General features: G+C 45.5%; 1 protein-coding gene across 1 annotated transcript; it reads left to right on the forward strand.

The window, feature by feature from the left end:
• Positions 1-511: 511 nt before the first annotated feature.
• Positions 512-17,274, forward strand: LOC308580925 (zinc finger protein RFP-like). The gene is made up of 7 exons (XM_081183231.1): positions 512-1,271; positions 11,172-11,267; positions 12,333-12,542; positions 13,561-13,583; positions 13,814-13,932; positions 15,136-15,168; positions 15,642-17,274. Exons 1-7 carry the CDS (start codon positions 1,062-1,064, stop codon positions 16,157-16,159), a joined length of 1,209 nt encoding a protein of 402 aa, XP_081039357.1. The 5' UTR covers positions 512-1,061; the 3' UTR covers positions 16,160-17,274.
• Positions 17,275-19,328: the final 2,054 nt, after the last annotated feature.

Raw genomic sequence — 19,328 nt, forward strand, 5'->3', positions numbered from 1 at the left:
ACAGCATCTGATCTACCAAATAAGCTGACTGCCATCTCCTACACTGTGAGCTTTCCAGCCTCAACAGGGTATGTGGAGAGCATCTTCTCCACAATGGAAAGCAATTGGACCAATGTCTGGAACCAGTGCTCTGTGAAACTGATAAAAAGTGAGCTCCTGATTTCACTCAACTGTCACCTGCTGACTTCCACTCAATTATTTTGAAGGACAGGCCACAAGGAGTGACAGAAAGTACTTGTGAGAAGGTTGAGTAGAGAGAGAGAAATATTGTTGGCTCAACACAGAGTGACTTGCTGAAGCTTTCAACAGCAACAAAGATTTCTATTATTATTATTATTAATTTCCTTTCAGTATTGTTGGAATGTTTGCAGTTACCAGTAGTTACCATCTGATTGGGATAGACACCATGTTATCATAATGTTTGGCATTACAAAGCCAAGCTATGATGTGATATTATTATTTCCTTTCAGTATTGTTGGAATGTTTGCAGTTACCAATAGTTACCATCTGATTGGGATAGACACCATGTTATCATAATTACAATGTTATCACATTACAAAGCCAAGCTATAATGTGATGTGCAATATTTTTCTTACACTTGTAAATTATAATGCTTTTGTTATTTTTTTAATTGAAGAAAGTCTTGTAAACCATGTATGTCATTGTAATTGATTGCTTTGAACTCATTTCAGAACCGGGCAAAAAACAATTTCAGTCCCCAATCCCACCCTCCATCCTGTCCTGTATTTTGCCAGAACAAAGGTGGTAACCCTGTGCCCAGATCAGGTGAACAGGAAAGCTCTTGGTACATAGCTCTTACTCCAGGGAGGAAGGTTTTCTTCAAGAAGGGTTGTTCCTCCACAATGTCAACATTTTATTTGTTTATAACAGTATTTGCACATTGATTTCTCAGGGCAGCGTTGAGGCAAACAAGAAAGGCGTGTCAGCATAAAATATATGCATTTCAGCACTGAGATCCTTAACCATTTACAGGATGAGAAACACCCAGGATATATAAACAAAGAAAGTGAAATTGACTGTGTCTTTGGTGTGAGGGAGCCATGGCTGCTTCTAGGGGTCCCGTAAACAAGAAAATCCGTCTCCAAAGCAGGGAGGGAGGAGGAATGGGGAGATATTGTGAGAAGCACCAGGAGTCCCTAAAACTCTTCTGTATGGAGGATGAAACTGTAGTCTGCCTGGTGTGTGACAAATCCAGGAAGCACAGAGATCATGAGGTGATTCCTGTGGATGAGGCTTCGGAGGACTACAAGGTAGGAAATCATTCTGGCCCTTGATGGGGAGCAGGGAAGTCTTCTTAATTCTTCTTGGGAGGTTTTCTGTAATTCTTAGGTTCAAACTAGGCATGGCATTAATTGCCAGAATGCAATTTAAATGCTTGTTGATTAAATAGCCAAGGAGAAGCCTGAGGTTTTTTTGGAGGTGGGTGGCATGAGTCTAATTCTTTCTCTCTCTGCCAGAATGCCAAAGGGGCTTCCCTTGAAATGCAAGCAGCAGGTTCAGTAACTGTTGGGACCATGACAGCGAAAGAAATTATTAAATCTTGGGGCCCCGTGGTCTCCAAGCTATGTACATAATAAAAATCTTAATTTCACTTACACAATCTCCTGTCTCTTTTTTTATGATTTTCAATTTTATACATTTCAATAATTTTACAATCATTTTAACATTTCTATACTTGACTTCCCCCTTTTTCTGCATTTCTTTAAATTTATTTTTAAATATTTTCTGCATATCCAAATTAACTTAATTTGCTCATTCATTCATTCATCTACTTTAAATATATACTCTTATAAAGCTGCAGGTTATTACAATAATCATGCCAATGCTCTTATCTGTTTACAGTTTATTTGTAAATATTCAATAAACCATTTCCATTCTGTAAAAAGTTTGTTATCTTGATTTCTTATTTTTCCAGTAAGTTATGCCATTTCTGCATGTCCCATAAGTTTTTGTATCCATTCCTTCTTTACTGGGACTTCTTTCCTGTCTTGTTTGGGCTTAGGCTGTGTACAGACTCTTTTTTTTTTAAATGATATTTATTAAAAGTTTAAAAATTACAGAAAAAAGAAAAAAGACAACAATAAGGAAGAAAAACACACACATAGGAAAGCAATACAACAATACAACAAAAAGAAACAAAGAAAAAACTAAAACACACATCCAATATTCCATATCTTTACCTTTCCTTTACTTGTTTCATCGACCTCCTCACACCTCCCTTTTTTTTTGTATTCTAGTTCAATTCACTATTTCAGCAAATTCTTCCCATCTTTCTCAATTTTTATTCTATAATTTATCTTAACAGTCTAACCTTAATTTTTTTCGTTTTAACCCATTATCAATCAGCTTTTACTTAATTCTTTGTTGCATTTCTACTAAACCCATATAGCTTCATTCTAGCATCCTTCTAACACTCATTAATTTTACAATGTTTCTGTAAGTATACTTTAATTTTTTTCCAATCTTCTTCCACCGACTCTTCTCCCTGGTCTCGGATTCTGCCAGTCATTTCCGCCAGTTCCATGTAGTCCATCAGCTTCATCTGCCATTCTTCCCTGGTGGGTAGATCTTGTGTCTTCCAATGCTTTGCAATAAGTATTCTTGCTGCTGTTGTAGCGTACATAAATAAAGTTCTATCCTTCTTTGGCACCAATTGGCCGACCATGCCCAGGAGAAAGGCCTCTGGTTTCTTCAGGAAGGTATATTTAAATACCTTTTTCATTTCATTATAGATCATCTCCCAGAATGCCCTAATCTTTGGGCATGTCCACCAAAGGTGAAAGAATGTACCTTCAGTTTCATTACATTTCCAACATTTGTTATTGGGCAGATGGTAGATTTTTGCAAGCTTGACTAGTGTTATGTACCACCTATAAATCATTTTCATTAAATTCTCTTTTAAGGCATTACATGCCGTAAACTTCATACCAGTGGTCCATAACTGTTCCCAGTCGGCCATCATAATATTATGTCCAACATCTTGTGCCCATTTAATCATAGCAGATTTCACCATTTCATCTTGAGTATTCCATTTCAACAGCAAGTTATACATTCTTGACAAATTCTTAACTTTAGGGTCTAACAATTCTGTTTCCAACTTTAATTTTTTCCACCTGGAAGCCTAGTTTTTTATCCAAGTTATATGCCTCCATTATTTGATAATAATAGAGCCACTCTCGTACTCTGTTTTTTAATTTTTCAAAGCGCTGCAGTTTTAATCTGTCACCCTCTTGTTCCAAAATTTCCCAATACTTCGGCCATTTGGCCTCCATATTGAGTTTTTTTCTGAGCCTTTCCTTCCATTGGTGACAACCATCTTGGAGTTTTATTTTCTAACAAATCCTTATATCTTATCCAGACATTAAACAGTGCTTTTCTTACAATATGGTTTTTGAACGCTTTGTGTGCTTTAACCTTATCATACCACAAATATGCATGCCGGCTGTGTACAGACTCTTGTTTACTCAGCACCCAGTGTGCTTCCACTATTGGTTTGGGAAGCTGTGCACACATGACATTAGCCCCAACCCATTGGGACCATGACACAGAAATAATGGGTTAACGGTAACCCTTGGGGACCTTCTCCTCACCCCTCAAGGCTGCTGTAATTGCTGGCCTCCAGGACAAAGTCATACTGCCAGAGAGCCACAGTGTCTCCTGTGGCTGCAGAAAGCTGTAACTCATAACTGCTGCCTGTTGTTTTTGCTGTGTTAGCAGCACTGAAGTGACCTCTCCAGAACACAAGTATGGGTCTTGTTTGTGTGGAGGTCCTGGGCTGCCCAGATAACAAGACCCACCCCTCGGCCTCATGGATGTGGTCCAAAGGAAGGCAGTACAATACTTTTGGCACCAGCTGGGCTGCAGGATTTGCTGGAAAGAGGATGTAGAAGGCGCCATCTAATCGCCTTAAGGGACTCCTGTTATGTACTGAACTTCTCACCCTGGGCCAGCAGGGGGATACTGTAGATAGTTCAGGTCCACATATGCAAATAAGGGATTGAAAGTGACGTTCAGTGATTGGATAGTTACAGAAAATGGTTACTGTTGCGTTCTCGTGGAGCTCTATATAAGCAGGCTGCCTGAACCCGTCAGTTCAGTTCTGTTCTGGCCTGTGAATAAACAAGAGCTGTTTGAAGAATCGCTGTGTCGTCTGATATGTTCACCCACAACTTAACTGCAGATTTTATTTAGGGTTTACGCCTTAGCCTTTTCTTTTCCTGAATACATCCCACAAGGTGGCGGGTACGGATTTTTGCTCAGGGTCTACCTCCAAAGGCTTTCTCACAAATGAGTATAGCTGCAAAGCAGTGGAGGTTTAGGATCAGAGTTTTCCTTCTGCTGGATGGGCTATTTTCCCTGGTTGATAAGGAAGGCTGCTGTGTAAATAATAAAAAATACTATACACATTAATTCCATGTAAACAACCTCATGTCTACTTTGGGCTTGGCTGTGTACAGATGCCTCCACTGCTGCTTTGGCAAGATATCCTGTATTTACCTTGTATCTATCACGCTGTGTTAAACATGTCACTGCAAGAGGGAGAGACAATACGCTTCTGCCCTCCGTATTGTTAATCTTGGCCCCATACAGACCACACCCAGAAGTTTGGATAGTTTTTATGTGCACAGTAGAGCAGCCATGATGGATCAAAGTGGATTACACTATGACATGTCAATAGAAGCTCCTTGGACTTTTGTTCACATTGCTCATAGAGACCTTGTCAATGTGATAAGAGCAGCCATAAAGCCAAAACAAAACTGAAAGGATTACATTTTTTACTAACTAGCACTGGAATTTACAAAGTTCCATTGGGTCGGGCACCAGTGACACATTTGGGATCAAAGCTGTTCATCACCCCACCCCAATATAGTCATTCAGAGTCTACATTTTATGTGGGTCCACCAAAAGAACAGTAAAATTAAAGGAAAACTCAATGAAAAGGTGCAGCCCCTAGATCCTGTTCAATCAATCAATCAATCAATCAATCAATCAATATTGCTATGAATTTATGGGTGCCAGATTCCCCTAAATTCCTGGATTCTGATGTGTTAAGAACCTGGGGTGATGAGTCATTAAGAAAACAAAGGAAAGGTGATGGAGTTTTAAGAAAGCAAAAGAGAGGGGGCTCTGTGCCAGACAGCAAACATTTCTCCCACATACTTGCAATGAAGGCTCATGAAGCAAAGTGGTGGTAGAAAAAGGGCTATATTTCTTAAGTGAAAAAATGTGCGAACTAAATTCATAACATACAGGTAGGCAAAAGGCTATGCACACATTTGTGGCGTAAAACACAGTGAAGTTGTTTTGAATCACATTTGCACATTTCTGGGCTCAGTTGGTAGAACTAGCAACCAGGCTCTGATCTGACTACAGGGGGTGTGTGGGTCCATCCCCCCCCCCCATACAACAAGGCAGCAGGCAGTGGGAAAAACACACATGGTCTGGTTGTGGGATGGGGGCTTGCACAATAAGGTGGCAGGGTGGTGGCCCAGGTGATCTCCCCCCAGAGGCTATGTGGAGTTTGGAACTAACAGGGTTAAAACTCACTGGTGTCCTGTATCTGGAACTGGGAGGAGCTGGGAGGAGCTCCATGCAGAGAAGTGCGTCACAGGATGTTGTTCTGACGCTCTTCAGATCTGTCTCTGCAACGGACAGAGAAGCAGCTCAACTTAGGCTGCTGTGAGAGTGCTTTTGGAAAGCACGGAGAATGGCTGAAGTTTCTGATGGTGTCTGATGGAAATTTATTGCTCTGTAAATAAAGCTACTAGAGATAAGGACGGACTGTCTCTGGACTGATTTATCCCTTTTCCTCACACGGAAGCAGGACCGCTGCTACTCTGCAATTTCTTTGGCCAGGTCAGGGTGATAGCAGAGCCTACGCCAAGGGAGCGCTGCCTGGACCCAAAGATTTATTTCTCCAAAGGTTATGGATGGTCCGCGTTTCCTGATAAGTGTGAGAAGGGAGGAAGGCTGCCAGCTGTGAGTTGCTGTGATCTCCTGCCAGGAAGGGCAGTGGGAGAATGCTGGTGATCGGAGCCAAGAGCCCAGAGAGACGGCTGCTTCGGAGGACCAGTTTGCTTGCTGGCAACTTGTGAGTACGCTTGAAGCCCTGGGGGGAGGAGATGGCTGCTCAGGCACAGCAAGGCCATGAGAGCTACCCCGGTGAAAGGCTGCATGGGGCCAATTGGGAGGCCTGGAGTAAGAGCATGCACCGCTGGCTGGCAGAAAGGAAGCTGTGGGACTGCTCCCAGGCCGATCCAGTCTTTGCCCAGTCCAGTGAGAGGTCTGCAAAAGCTTCTGAAGCAGACGTGGCTGCTCTGGAGAGAGAGCAAAGGGTGCTAGCCATTCTAAGGGCCAGCGTTGATACTTGGCTGTTGCCAAAGCTCCAAGGGAGGAAGCCCTGGGTCGCGTGGCAGGCACTGAAGATGGCATGTCAAGCCTTAGTGGGAGCCACACCAGAGGGGGCTGAGAGTTGCCCAGAGAATGCCCTATGTTTAGAGGGGGCTGGAGCTGTTTTGGGAAGCTGTGTCCGTGCTTCGACACATCTGTGTGATGGACTGTGTGCTGGAGAGGGGCTGAGAGCTGGGAAGAGGAAGGCAGTGGCAGGCTGTTCCTTAGGCAGCAGAGCACCCAAGAGTGGGGGTGCAGGCCAGACAAGCCGTTCCAAGAGCTCTGCGAAAGCCAAAGTCTCCAAGAGTTGTTTGTGCTTTGAGGCGTCGTCCAACAGCGCTGGGAAGCATCTGCTGGAAGCCCAGGCTGCCAAGGACACCAGCTGGCGTGGAATGTCAACAAAGCAGGTTCCCAGAGCCGGTTCTCAGCAGAGGCGTGAGAAAGCAGCAGGCCAGGAGGAAGACAAGGCGTCTTATCATCTCACAGCTGCGTTGGTCTGTCTGGGAAGCAGCGAAAGCCCTAGTCGGGGGGAGCCTGTGGCCATGGCAACCAGGAAGGACACTGACAGTGGGGGTGCAACCAACGCCATGGCATCTTTGGAAAACAGCCAAAGCAACAGTTTTTCTTTTGTTGTCGACAGTGGAGCTTCGCATTGCCTCGTTAACTCCAGAAAGCTCCTGAGGAACTGCAAGACAGTTAAAACTGGACGCTATGTTACGTTAGCTGATGGGTCGAAAAAACCTCTGACTGAATCTGGGTCTTTGTTTTGCTCTTTTCTAGGTTGTGAAGTGCCAGCTTATTTTGTCCCAGAACTTGCCCATTCTCTTTTGAGTGTGTCAGCATTATTGGCTATTGGAATTGATGTTCTGTTCTCAAATAATTTGTGCTCTTTTTACAGGGATGGGAAGAAGATCTACAGCGTTGAGAGGAAAGACAGGCTCTTTCTGGTGGAGCTGCCCATTGAAAATGGGGCTGGTGGGAAAATGGGGCTGGTGGAAAATGTGGCTAGTGGAGAGTCCATTGATGATGCCCAAGTGCAGTGTGCTAATGTCCCACCACACAATGATTGTATTCATCTGTGGCACAGGAAATTTGGGCACGCAGCGTGGTCGTATGTGCGGAAAGCCGCAGAGAACACAATTGGGTGTAGGTTCAAGGCATGTGACAAATACCTAGATTGTCAAGCCTGTAAGCAATCAAAGGTCACAACATGCACATACCCCAGGTCAGAGAGGAGGACCAGCAAACCCTTTGAACTGGTCCATGCAGATTTGTCAGGGCCCATGCCAACACCTTCTTTAGCTGGGTCTAAATGGGTTCTGATTCTGATTGATGATTTTTCGAAGCACACCTGGCTATTTACGCTTAAATGTAAATCAGAAGCAGCTGCACTGATCAGAGATTGGATCACAGCGGTAGAGCTGCGTTTCTCTACCAGGGTGATTTCCTTTCAATCTGATCGCGGGGGGGGGAGTTCACAGGTTCTGCGCTGCAATCGTTTTTCAAGCAGAAAGGTATCAGTCATCGTTTGACTGCCCCCTACTCTCCGCAACAGAACGGGGTGGCGGAGAGGAAGTTTCGCACTTTACAGGAATCAGCACATGCTATGTTGGCAGACTCGGGTTTGCCACAGCGCTTTTGGGCTGAAAGTTATAAGACAGCATGCTTTGTGCAGAACAGGGTGTTCAATTCAAGTGTAGGAGACACACCGTACTTTCTGCTTCATGGGAAGAAACCGAAGGTGGATTTTTTCCACATTTTCGGTTCGCAGGCTTATGTTTTGGTTCCAAAGGCCATGCGCAGAAAGGGTGAGCCAAGGTCTAGGAAGATGATCTTTGTAGGCTATGAGCCGGGTTCAAAAGCGTGGCGTTTCGCATACCCTACTGGCAACCAGTCTAAGCTGCTTATTAGCGGCAGTGCTGAGTTTTGCGAGCAGAGTGGGTGGAAACGTCTTCACGGGAACCCAGATGTTCTGTTAGACTCAGGTGATGAGGAGGAGGAGGACGAGGCTGAACCTGTTGCTGAGGCGCACGGTCAACAGCCACAGAGTCCAGAGCAGGGATCTCCAAGGCAGAGGCCCCAAACCTCTCCAAAAGGGAGTCCCAAGACCCCTCCACAGGTCTCTGTCAAGTCTGAGCCGAGGAATGAGCCATCCTCACCAGCAGAACCAGCTGTACGCCCGAAACGGCGCAGCAGGTCAGAGGGGGAGGTTTCTGACACAGGAGATGGTAGAGCTGATCCAGGTGAATCAGGCGCAGGTCCAGAATTCACGCTGAGGAGGTCAGCTAGGTCAACCAAAGGTAAGCCTCCTGAAAGGTATGAAGCCACTAGTGTTTGGGTTGGTGTGGCTAGGTGTGAGCCTGAATCCTTTGAGGATGTTCAGAAGTTGCCTCAGGAAGAAGCTAGCAAATGGCGTGAGGCGATGCAGAAGGAGATGAACTCAATGGAGTCTCTTGGTGTGTTCTCACTCACGCAGCTACCGGCTAACCAGCGAGCTGTTAGTTGTAGGTGGATTTACCGCTTGAAACCCACAGAAACGGGAGAACCACAGTACAAAGCGAGATTAGTGGCACGTGGGTTCACACAGAAAAAGGGTGTCCACTTCACAGAGGTCTATTCGCCGACCTCAAGAGCGGAGACTTTGAGAATGCTTTTAGCGATAGCAGCACAGAGAGGTTGGAAGGTGAACCATTTTGATGTAGATGTTGCCTACCTGAATTCAGATCTCCAGGAGGAGTTGTACATGCTTCCTCCTCCAGGGTTTGAAGTCAGTGAGCAAGGAGTCGTGTGGCGGTTGCACAAATCCATCTATGGATTACGCCAATCTGCCAGGAATTGGAATATGTGCCTACATGAAGCCTTAGAAGAGCTAGGTTTTAAGAGGTCTGTTGCAGACAGTTGCCTGTACCTGAAGGGGTCAGGAGAGACACAGGAAGTGATTCTTGTTTTTGTTGATGATATCTTAATGATGTCACAGACTAGTGAGCAGGTGAAGAAGTTTGCTAGGGAGCTTGGAAAGCGGTTTAAGCTGAAGCAGCTTGGGGATGTCAAATCCTACTTAGGTGTTCAAATAGCGAAGACTGAGGATGGTAGCTTTTTGCTTTGCCAGAAAGGTAAGATTGAACAGTTGCTTGAGAAGTTCAGGATGAGTGATTGTGCAGGAGTGAGAAGTCCTATGGAGATTAGTTTTGTGAAGGACAGCCAGCAAGTAGAACGCGCTGCGTTCGAAAATACTGAAGTGTTTCAGTCAGCCCTAGGGAGTTTGTTGTACTTGTCTCAGTGGAGCAGACCAGACATTGCGTTTGCTGTCAATCTGCTCAGCAGAGAAGCCTCAAACCCTAGTGTGCAAGCCTGGAATGGCATCAAGAGAGTTCTGAGGTATTTGCAGGAAACCAAAGACTTTTGTCTTAGGCTGCCAGCTCAAGGAGAAGTAAAGCTGACTTGCTTTGTGGACTCGGATTGGGCTAACTCTGAAGACCGCAAGTCAGTGTCAGGCCTAGTGGTGAAGTATGGGGACTCAGTAGTTGGGTGGAGGTCCCGGAAGCAAAGTCTCATAGCGCTTTCATCTACTGAAGCCGAGTTCAGTGCGCTATCAGATGCTTGCAGAGAGCTGGAGTTCTATGTGTGTTTGGTCAAGGAAATCTGTGGAGAGAATTGTCTACCTGTTGTGGTGCATGAAGACAATCAACCTTGCCTCAAATTGGCTGAGACGGGGCAATTCAAGGCGAGGACCAAACATTTGGACATACGTTTCCGGAATGTATGTCAGAGCGTTCATGAGGGGCTAGTTGCTCTGAAATACTGTCCCTCAACAAAGAACCTCGCTGATGGTTTCACAAAACCATTAACCTTCCAGAAGCACGAGGAGTTCTGTGAGGGTCTGTGTATGGGGAAAGAATTGTTGACTGTTGTCTCCAGATGCAGGACAAGAGGGGGTGTGGAGTTTGGAACTAACAGGGTTAAAACTCACTGGTGTCCTGTATCTGGAACTGGGAGGAGCTGGGAGGAGCTCCATGCAGAGAAGTGCGTCACAGGATGTTGTTCTGACGCTCTTCAGATCTGTCTCTGCAACGGACAGAGAAGCAGCTCAACTTAGGCTGCTGTGAGAGTGCTTTTGGAAAGCACGGAGAATGGCTGAAGTTTCTGATGGTGTCTGATGGAAATTTATTGCTCTGTAAATAAAGCTACTAGAGATAAGGACGGACTGTCTCTGGACTGATTTATCCCTTTTCCTCACACGGAAGCAGGACCGCTGCTACTCTGCAATTTCTTTGGCCAGGTCAGGGTGATAGCAGAGCCTACGCCAAGGGAGCGCTGCCTGGACCCAAAGATTTATTTCTCCAAAGGCTAGGGTGGAGGTACACACTTTTAAAAGAGAACTAAGAACTGACTCTCCTCTCCTCTGTACTATTACGATTAAAGCAAAATCCTGATTCAGCTTCCAGATAATTTTTTTTAATGCTTCTAAATTTCTTTTTAAAAAACAAAAATTAGCACAAAGAAGCTCCTATGCAATTTAATAATAATGAAAAGTAAAATAAATAATAATGAAATGAAACTCTTCATTAAAGCCTTGATTTTAAAATTTTGAGCTAAAAGCCTAGAAATTTATAGAGCATATTTCAAAAACTAGCAATTATCAGGTAAAACACTTAAGAGCAGCGACGCACCAGGAAGTAGAAGGGAGCATAACAGCCAACCAAATTCTCCCTTTCTATGTCTGTCTCAGTCACTATCTGAACTTTTTATTTTCTCTTTAGGAAAAGATCAATAGCTACCTGGAGAACCTTAGGAAAGAAAGAAAGAAAATTCTGGCCTATGAAGCAGAACTGGAAAAGGAAAGCCAAGACCTCCTTGTAAGTGTTCACTTGTAGTGTTCACTGGAAGGGAACAAGTGCTTGATGAATCACATCAGGACTGAATAGAAATGGGGAAATCTGTCGATTTCTGTTCATCTCAGTTTCATACATTTCCATCTTAAAGTCGTTTCTCCCAGTTTTGCCTTTGAATCCAAACTGAACTGAATCTTCTTCCCATGTGGCAGCTCAGATGCACAGAAGATAAGATAGTTGCAACATTCTGATTTGCTATACAGACTGTTGAAGAAATATCTCTCTAAATGTGCACTATTTTATATCTATAGGAAATTCAAGTTGACTCAGTGTATTAAAGTAAACAGAGGACTGTTGGGGATGAGCAGGCCAGCTCTGCCCTGCTTCTCTGTTTCTGTTGATTTCCTACTCATGGAAGTGTGAGGTGAGGACTCTTTTATGTCCATGGAGGCTTTCTGAACATCTTAGAAACTAAATTATGCTGGGTTCAAAAATGTACAGGCAACCTCCATGGATAGAAAAAAAATCTCCTGGCTTTAGGTTGCCACCTTCCACAAGATGGAAACAGAGCTCTTTTTTTGCAGCTGGAACTTGCCAGATCTCAGTTCCAGCACCTCTCAGGCAGGTGCCATTGCCGTTGTAATAGTAATAGTAATAACAGTAATAGTAATTAGAACAAGGGATGCATTCGTGGTGAGTTCCGGCACCTCTTTTTCTAGAAAAATAGCACTAGGTACGGAAGGCAGGAGAAATGGCAACAGAGAAGGCAGAGCCACTGTGTTCATGCCTGCTGCCTCCCTGCCATGTTTACTTTAAATTCTGAAGAAGAGGGTCTTCCTTAGCCACTGAGGGCTTGTCCACACCTCCGCTTGTTCTGAGCCTAGAAATCATGGGTCAAAGCAGTTTCCCTTTGCCCCGCTCCTTTCCCAGGGAAAACCCACTGTTTAGTTCTCAGTCAGAACCAATGTCAATCCAGAGAAAACCCAAATTTCCTGTGCAATTTCCACAACTCTCCTCCTGGTGTTGTAAAGACTGACCACACTCCAGACTCTGGTCTCCTCGTTTCCTATTTCTATCTACTGCTTGCAGAAATGTACAGCAACTGAGATGCAGAAGGCAGAGGAGAAGTTCAGAGAACTGCACCAATTTCTGCTGAATCAGATCAAAGAGGTGGAGAAAGAGATTGCAGGGAGAAGGGATGAGCACCGGGCTAGACTCTCCAGGAAACTCTCCTCTCTTGAAAGGATCATCCAGGAGATGGAGGAAAAGAGTCAGCAGCCAGCAAGTGAACTCCTGCAGGTAAGATGGTGGCAGGAATAGCCCAAGGCTCCACTCCAGGAAGATGCTGCCTTGAAATCTGAAGTGCAAGTTGTGTGAGAAGGAAAATGATAAATGGTTACTGGCTTATACAGATGCTTCAGGTTACAGACTCCACTAACCCAGAAATAGTACCTCGGGTTAAGAACTTTGCTTCAGGATGAGAACAGAAATCGTGCTCTGGTGGCGCGGCAGCAGCGGGAGGCCCCATTAGCTAAAGTGGTGCTTCAGGTTAAGAATAGTTTCAGGTTAAGAACGGACCTCCGGAACGAATTATGTTCTTAACCCAAGGTACCACTGTACTTGGGCCTGTGTTAGGGGTGAGTATGTATGAAAATATCCTAGAAAAACTACCCAATAGTTCAACTTACGTGCACATGACAAGTGCACCGGGAAGGGGTGGGATACCACAAAATTTTTTTGTGCAGCAAATTGGATGAAATTTAAGAAGTTATGGCCCAAAACTATCAATGGTGGAAAAAGTCCTTAACTTTGCACTTGAAGGTGAATCCACCAAATGGGCACTTTATAAATCAATATGCAAACAGAATCACAGACATCTGTCAACATTTGCACTTCTCTGAAATTTCCAAACAGTTCTCCAATAATGCTTACAAAAAATTCATACAAGTTCATAAAGTGAAACTAACATAAAAAGTCATTATATTACAGAAAATTGCTTTGCAAAATGTGTGTTTCAGGCAAAATTGGATATAAAAATATCTATATTAGGAGAAAGCCACACTAAAAGGCTGGTGAATTTTCAGAAGGACTTTAAAAAAATTGCAGACTGATGTGGAAATGTGGAGAGCTGAAGAGGGGGAAATAAAAAACCTGAAAGATTCAAAAATTGCCTGGCTAGGCCCTCCCTACCAAGAATATTTGTGCGTGTTGGGCAAACTGACACCAGACACCAAGAGTCCCTCCATTTCAGGGTCTGAAGGGGCTTCTTACTGTGGCCTGTGTTGTGCATTGAATTCCATTCTCTTTTTCCCTCTAGGATGTGGGAAGCACCTTGCAGAGGTGAGTGGATCCAGCTTATTTCCATTAGCATCAGTACTTAAAACCTGGCCCTCCAAGCTCCTGATGGAAAGACTTTAGGACTCCACACTCTGTAATTTCACCCACAAAGATTGGGACCTTCCTTTTGAACTTGTGGCACCCCTATTCTCCTTCCAAAGATGATTTTACTTTTGTTCCTTTTCCTTTACTAGGAATTAGTGATTTGAAAGGTTAACCTTTTCCCTCCTCAGGTGTGAGAGAACAGAGAGATCGGAGAATCAACGGGCTTTTCCTCCAGAGCTGAAGGAGGAGGCCTCCAGATTCTGTGATATGAATCTCCGTCTGGAGGAAGTCATGAAGGAATTCAAAGGTAATGACGAAAGGCTGCAAGGATTTTATGCTGGGCATTACATTAGTCTAACACAGAACATGTTAGGCTCTTACTGTATTTTGCTCTTGCTGCAGACAGGAGTGGCACCATCATACCTCCCCCCCCCCTTGGTGGTCCAGCCGTCAACTACCGTATTTTTCGCCCCATAGGACGCACTTTTTCCCCTCCAAAAATGAAGCATCGGTGCGCACCGACCCCTCTCGCTCTCCAGGCTTCAGGAAGCTATCCGCAAGCCTTGCAAGCCCGGTGGGAGTACCAGCGGGCTCACAAGGCTTGTGGGCAGCAGCCTGCAGCCCCCGCGAGTGTCTGCAAGCCTTGCGCGCCCAGCAGGAGGTCCCACCGGGTGCGCGAGGCTTAGGGCGGCAGCCTGTCGCCTGAAGCACGGGGAGCCCTCCGGAGGGCTTCCCCTGCTTCGGGCAGGTGAGTGCAAGGCTTGGGGCGGCAGCCAGGGCTGGGGGGGGGAATAATTTTTTAAAATTCATTTCCCCCCCAAAAAATGAGGTGCGTCCTATGGGCCGGTGCGCCTTATAGGACGAAAAATACGGTAATTCCCCCCAGAATGTCCCATGTACATTGGCACGCTGCAGCATTAGAAATGGTGGCTGCCACAAATAAAGAAAGTCTACACCAGACTCTATCGTAAAGTCTGGTTTTTTCCTCCAATTTTATTCGGGGGGGGGGTATTGTTTTGCTGTTTTGTTTTACTTATTTTCATGTTTTTATCCTGTATCTTACTCTGTGTACCACCCTGAGATCTTATGAAGAGCAATATATAAACCTAAGAAATAAATAATAAAATAATGTGCATCTGTTTACAATTCCCTTTGCATGAGAGCTCTGGAATCCTTCTTCAGCAAGCTTAGTTTCTCATTTTGTTTAACCATTCTGGGTTTAATTATTTTCCCCACCACTTTATTTGGTGCAGATTTGGTTGCATCCATCCGATTTAATGTTGAATATTTTTATTCTGCTTTTTAAAAGTCTTGTTTACCATTGCTGAGTTTTACAGTTTTCTTTAACTGGTTTTCCCCCTAAGTTCTTAATCATTTGTTCTACTGATTAATCTTTTACTTGAAATAAAGATAGAACAGGTGCTGTGTTACTAAGTGATATTTTTCTAACAAAATTAATTTCAGGTAGAGCAGCGTAGTGCTTAAACTTGTTATCTTTTTTCTTTCTCAGATGCTATGCTATTCAGACAACAGTTTCAGAAAGGTAAATTTCCAATGGTGACCCAAATTCACAGGAGGGATGGGGACTGGCATTTAATTGGGGTTGTACAATCTTTTCTGAAGACTTTGGAACCCTTAATACAGTGGTACCTCGGGTTACATACGCTTCAGGTTACAGACTCCACTAACCCAGAAATAGTGCTTCAGGTTAAGAACTTTGCTTCAGGATGAGAACAGAAATCGTGCTCCGGCGGCCCCATTAGCTAAAGTGGTGCTTCAGGTTAAGAACAGTTTCAGGTTAAGCATGGACCTCCGGAACGAATTAAGTACTTAACCTGAGGTACCACTGTAAGTTATTAGCCCTAAAATGGCATTTATGTTCTTCATATGTATTGTCAAATCCCCGTTTTTTCGGGCGTCGTGTTCCAGGTTAAAATACACATAAACCTGCCCCATTGCATGTCAGTTTCTGTCTCAGCTGATTTTGCCGCTCTTTTCTTCATCTTCCCCCAATAGCAAATGTCACTCTGGATCCAGACACAGCCCATTCCTGCCTCATCTTGTCCAAGGATCGGAAAAGCGTGAGATTGGCAGACAGAAAGCGAGTTGTGCCCAATAATCCTGAGAGATTCAACAACTGGCATTGTGTGCTGGGACTTGAGGAATTCACAGCAGGCGGACATTTCTGGGAGGTCAATGTGGGAAGTGGGGAAGAATGGGCTGTGGGGCTCGCCAGGAAGTCTATAGGGAGAAAGGGCCGTTTTCCCTTCAGTCCTGAGGGAGGGCTCTGGGCTCTGGAAAAGATGGAAAATGGGTACTGGGCCTGGAACCCCCCTCATAACACTCCTCTGTCCCTGAGGGAGAAGCCCAGGAGGATCCGGGTGACTCTGGACTATGAAGGGGGACGTGTGTCTTTTTCTGACGCTGACTCAGGAGCCGAACTCTACACGTTCTCAGGAGCCTCGTTCTCTGGAGAGACCCTCCTGCCTTTCTTTCGCCTGTGGGGAAATGAAACCCACCTCAAGATCTCCTGAGGAGACTAAATCTGCCTCTCAGGCCCAGCAGGAGTTTCTCTCCAGAAAAGAAGGGCTGAGATAAAACCCAACATTTACCTTAGTTGCACTTTGGGCAGCTTTTTAGGGGCCGTGTGAGAAGATAACTCTACAATCAGCAGAAATAACAAAACAGACAAAAATGGTTGCCTTTCCCTGCTTTTTATTTCCCCTTTCCAGAATTCTCTCTGCAGATTATTTCTTAAAGAGACGGTAACACTTTTAACACTCCCAATATATAATGAGTTCCTCAAAAGGGCTCAGCCTCCATCATCTGGTTTCATTTTGCCACCTTCCTTTCCCCACAAGACCCCCAGCAGCTGTTAAAATGCAAACATTCATGGATTACTAGAAATTAACTCTTTTACCCACCTCAGGAGGGAAAGCTCCTTGCTGTGTAGACCTCAGACCGGAAGAAAACACAAATAATGTCTGTGCAGCACGAACTTCAAGCCTCGTCTGCAAATACAGCCTCACCATGTCCGCTGTTCCTCAGAGTTTATCTCGCTGGATTCAGTGGGGCTTCCGGACAATTAAATTTATTTACAGTTGCTGCATTAATCTTCTATAAATGTTGGATTCTGTATATCAGAGGCAGCCAACACAATGTCCTCTGGATGGTGTTGGGCTCCCATCAGCCCCGTCCAGCAAGGCCAACTAGTCAGAGATGGTGGGAGTTGTAGTCCAGTGACTTTTGGAAGGAACCAGCTTGGCTCTGTCTGCCCTATATAATTCCCACTGAGCTTTCCCTCTGATCCCAAGCCCCACCCTGGTTATGGGATGTTTCCCCAAAGAGGGCCTTTTCAACTAGCAGGTAGATCTTCGTTTTCGCCGAGGTTTTTAAAGGCTATCATTCAATGCTGTTTAATTCTTAGAACTATTTTGTTTCCACTGTTGCCATTTTTAGCGCTGCATTTATGGTTCAAGATCTTATGCTGATTTCTATGGTTTTTGTGCCGATACAGATTTTATGCTGATTGTTTTTAATGAATTGCATTTGTTTTTAAATCTGTGAACTGACCAGATCATGTGGTTAATTAGGAGGTATAGGAATGGAGTGAAATAAAAATAAAGTGAAATAAAAGCTCCAAAACTCCCTCCCAGGCTGTCAAGGGTCTCCCTCGATTGCTGCTGTTTTGCAGGAGTATTCAGCAAGATGTCACTGACGCAATAATAGTGCATTAGTGCTGTATTTATATGGGACAATCCACATATCATTCTGCTTTAGGGGTTATTCTGCGATTCTTCCCCAATGTTAATGGTTCATTGCCATATGAAGGGGCTCCCATGTCTTTTCTGTGAACCGCCCTGAGACCTCTGGGTATAGGGCGGTATATAAATTCAAATAATAAGAATAAGAATAAGAATGGAACAAAAGCAGACACTCTGCTCTAATATTCCTGACACAGAAAGCTCTGCAACTTCTGCCTTGGACTGATAAGAAATGAAGAAATTATGAGTGTTGCACCAACAACCAGATCCCCTCTTGTGCCGCTAGACCTCTGGCCCAGAGAACCCTAGTAAAGAAAACCACATAGAGCCGGAAGCCGAACTGTCGCCTTCAGTCAGGCACACGACCGAGAAAGGGAACTAGATTTGAGGATGGCAGGATGTGGGGAGCAGGGCTTGAATAGAAATAGTGTCAGTACTTAATACCCTAACCTAACCTCTGGTTTGACAGTCAAAGTAAAGAAAGCAGGCTATGTACTGGTTGTAGGTGAAAGGCTACAATTGGATCACATCTCTCACTATCCCTGACCACTGGGGGTGATGGAGTCCAGCAATGTCTGGAATGCCACCGATTTCCCATCCCTGACCTAACAGGACAAAAGAAAGGAAAGTGGAGGTTGTTTGTCTGGAACTCACTCATACACTCCATACAGTGGTGCCTCGCAAGACGAAATTAATTCGTTCTGCAAGTTTTTTCTTCTTGCGAGTTTTTCGTCTTGTGAAGCACCATTTCCCATAGGAATGCATTGAAAATCAATTAATGCGTTCCTATGGAAACCGCTTGCCAGGCTGGCGGTGCGGAGAAGGGTTTTCTCCCCACCGCAAGCCTTCAGGACAGGTACGGGAACAGAGGGGAAGGGGCGCAGCGCTTCTCCTCTGTTCCCGGGGCTTGCGGTGAGAGGAGGGTTTTTCCTCCCCACCGCCAACATTCAGAACAGCATTCTGAATGTTGGCGGTGGGAAGGAAAACCCTCCTCCCACCGCAAGTCTTCAGGACAGCCATCCGAAGGCTGGCGTGGGGAGAAGGGCTTTCCGCCCCACCGCCAACCTTCGGAGCAGCCTTCCGAAGGCTGGCGCGGGAAGAAGGGCTTTCCGCCCCACCGCCAACCTTCGGAGCAGCCTTCCGAAGGCTGGCGCGGGGAGAAGGGCTTTCCGCCCCACCGCCAGCCTTCGGAGGAGCCTTCCGAAGGCTGGCGCGGGGAGAAGGGCTTTCCGCCCCACCGCCAACCTTCGGAGCAGCCTTCCGAAGGCTGGCGCGGGGAGAAGGGCTTTCCACCCCACCGCCAGCCTTCGGAGGAGCCTTCCGAAGGCTGGCGCGGGGAGAAGGGCTTTCCGCCCCACCGCCAGCCTTCGGAGCAGCCTTCCGAAGGCTGGCGCGGGGAGAAGGGCTTTTCTCCCCACCGCCAGCCTTCGGAGGAGCCTTCCAAAGGCTGGCGCGGGGAGAAGGGCTTTCCGCCCCACCGCCAGCCTTCGGAGGAGGTCCAAGGACAGTGGGGAAGAAGCGCTGCGCTTCCCCGCTGTCCCGGAGATTTCCCTATGGGCTTTCGTCTTGCGAAGGAAGCCCATAGGGAAATTCGTTTTGCGAAGCGCCTCCAAAACGGAAAACCCTTTCGTCTAGCGGGTTTTCCGTCTTGTGAGGCGTTCGTCTTGCGGGGTACCACTGTACTCCAAAACACCGCTTGAGGTTGGGGCGAAATGGGAGTTTTATGTCTTGGAAAGAAGGGCTTTAGGGCTCATTTTTAAGTCAGACTTGCAGTTCCTCACAGGCTGCTACTCATTTCTGAGGAGGAATTGTGTGTGGAATTGACAAGAACCATGTGGATGGTACACATCTTGAAACACTGAGTGAGAGAAGAAGAAAAAGCCAAGAAATCGCAAGCATGCATTATATACAAAATTTATTACTCATTCACACTCCCAGC

The sequence above is a fragment of the Podarcis bocagei genome (genome assembly GCF_964188305.1).
Source record: "Podarcis bocagei genome assembly, chromosome: 2".
Lineage (NCBI taxonomy): Eukaryota > Metazoa > Chordata > Lepidosauria > Squamata > Lacertidae > Podarcis > Podarcis bocagei.

Excerpts from the sequence above, each read along its gene's own strand:
- LOC308580925 (XM_081183231.1), top strand. The coding sequence starts at position 1,062 with ATGGCTGCTTCTAGGGGTCCCGTAAACAAGAAAATCCGTCTCCAAAGC. Across the intron at positions 1,272-11,171 it reads AGGCTTCGGAGGACTACAAG|GAAAAGATCAATAGCTACCT; the intron begins GTAGGAAATCAT and ends TTTTCTCTTTAG. Across the intron at positions 15,169-15,641 it reads CAGACAACAGTTTCAGAAAG|CAAATGTCACTCTGGATCCA; the intron begins GTAAATTTCCAA and ends TTCCCCCAATAG.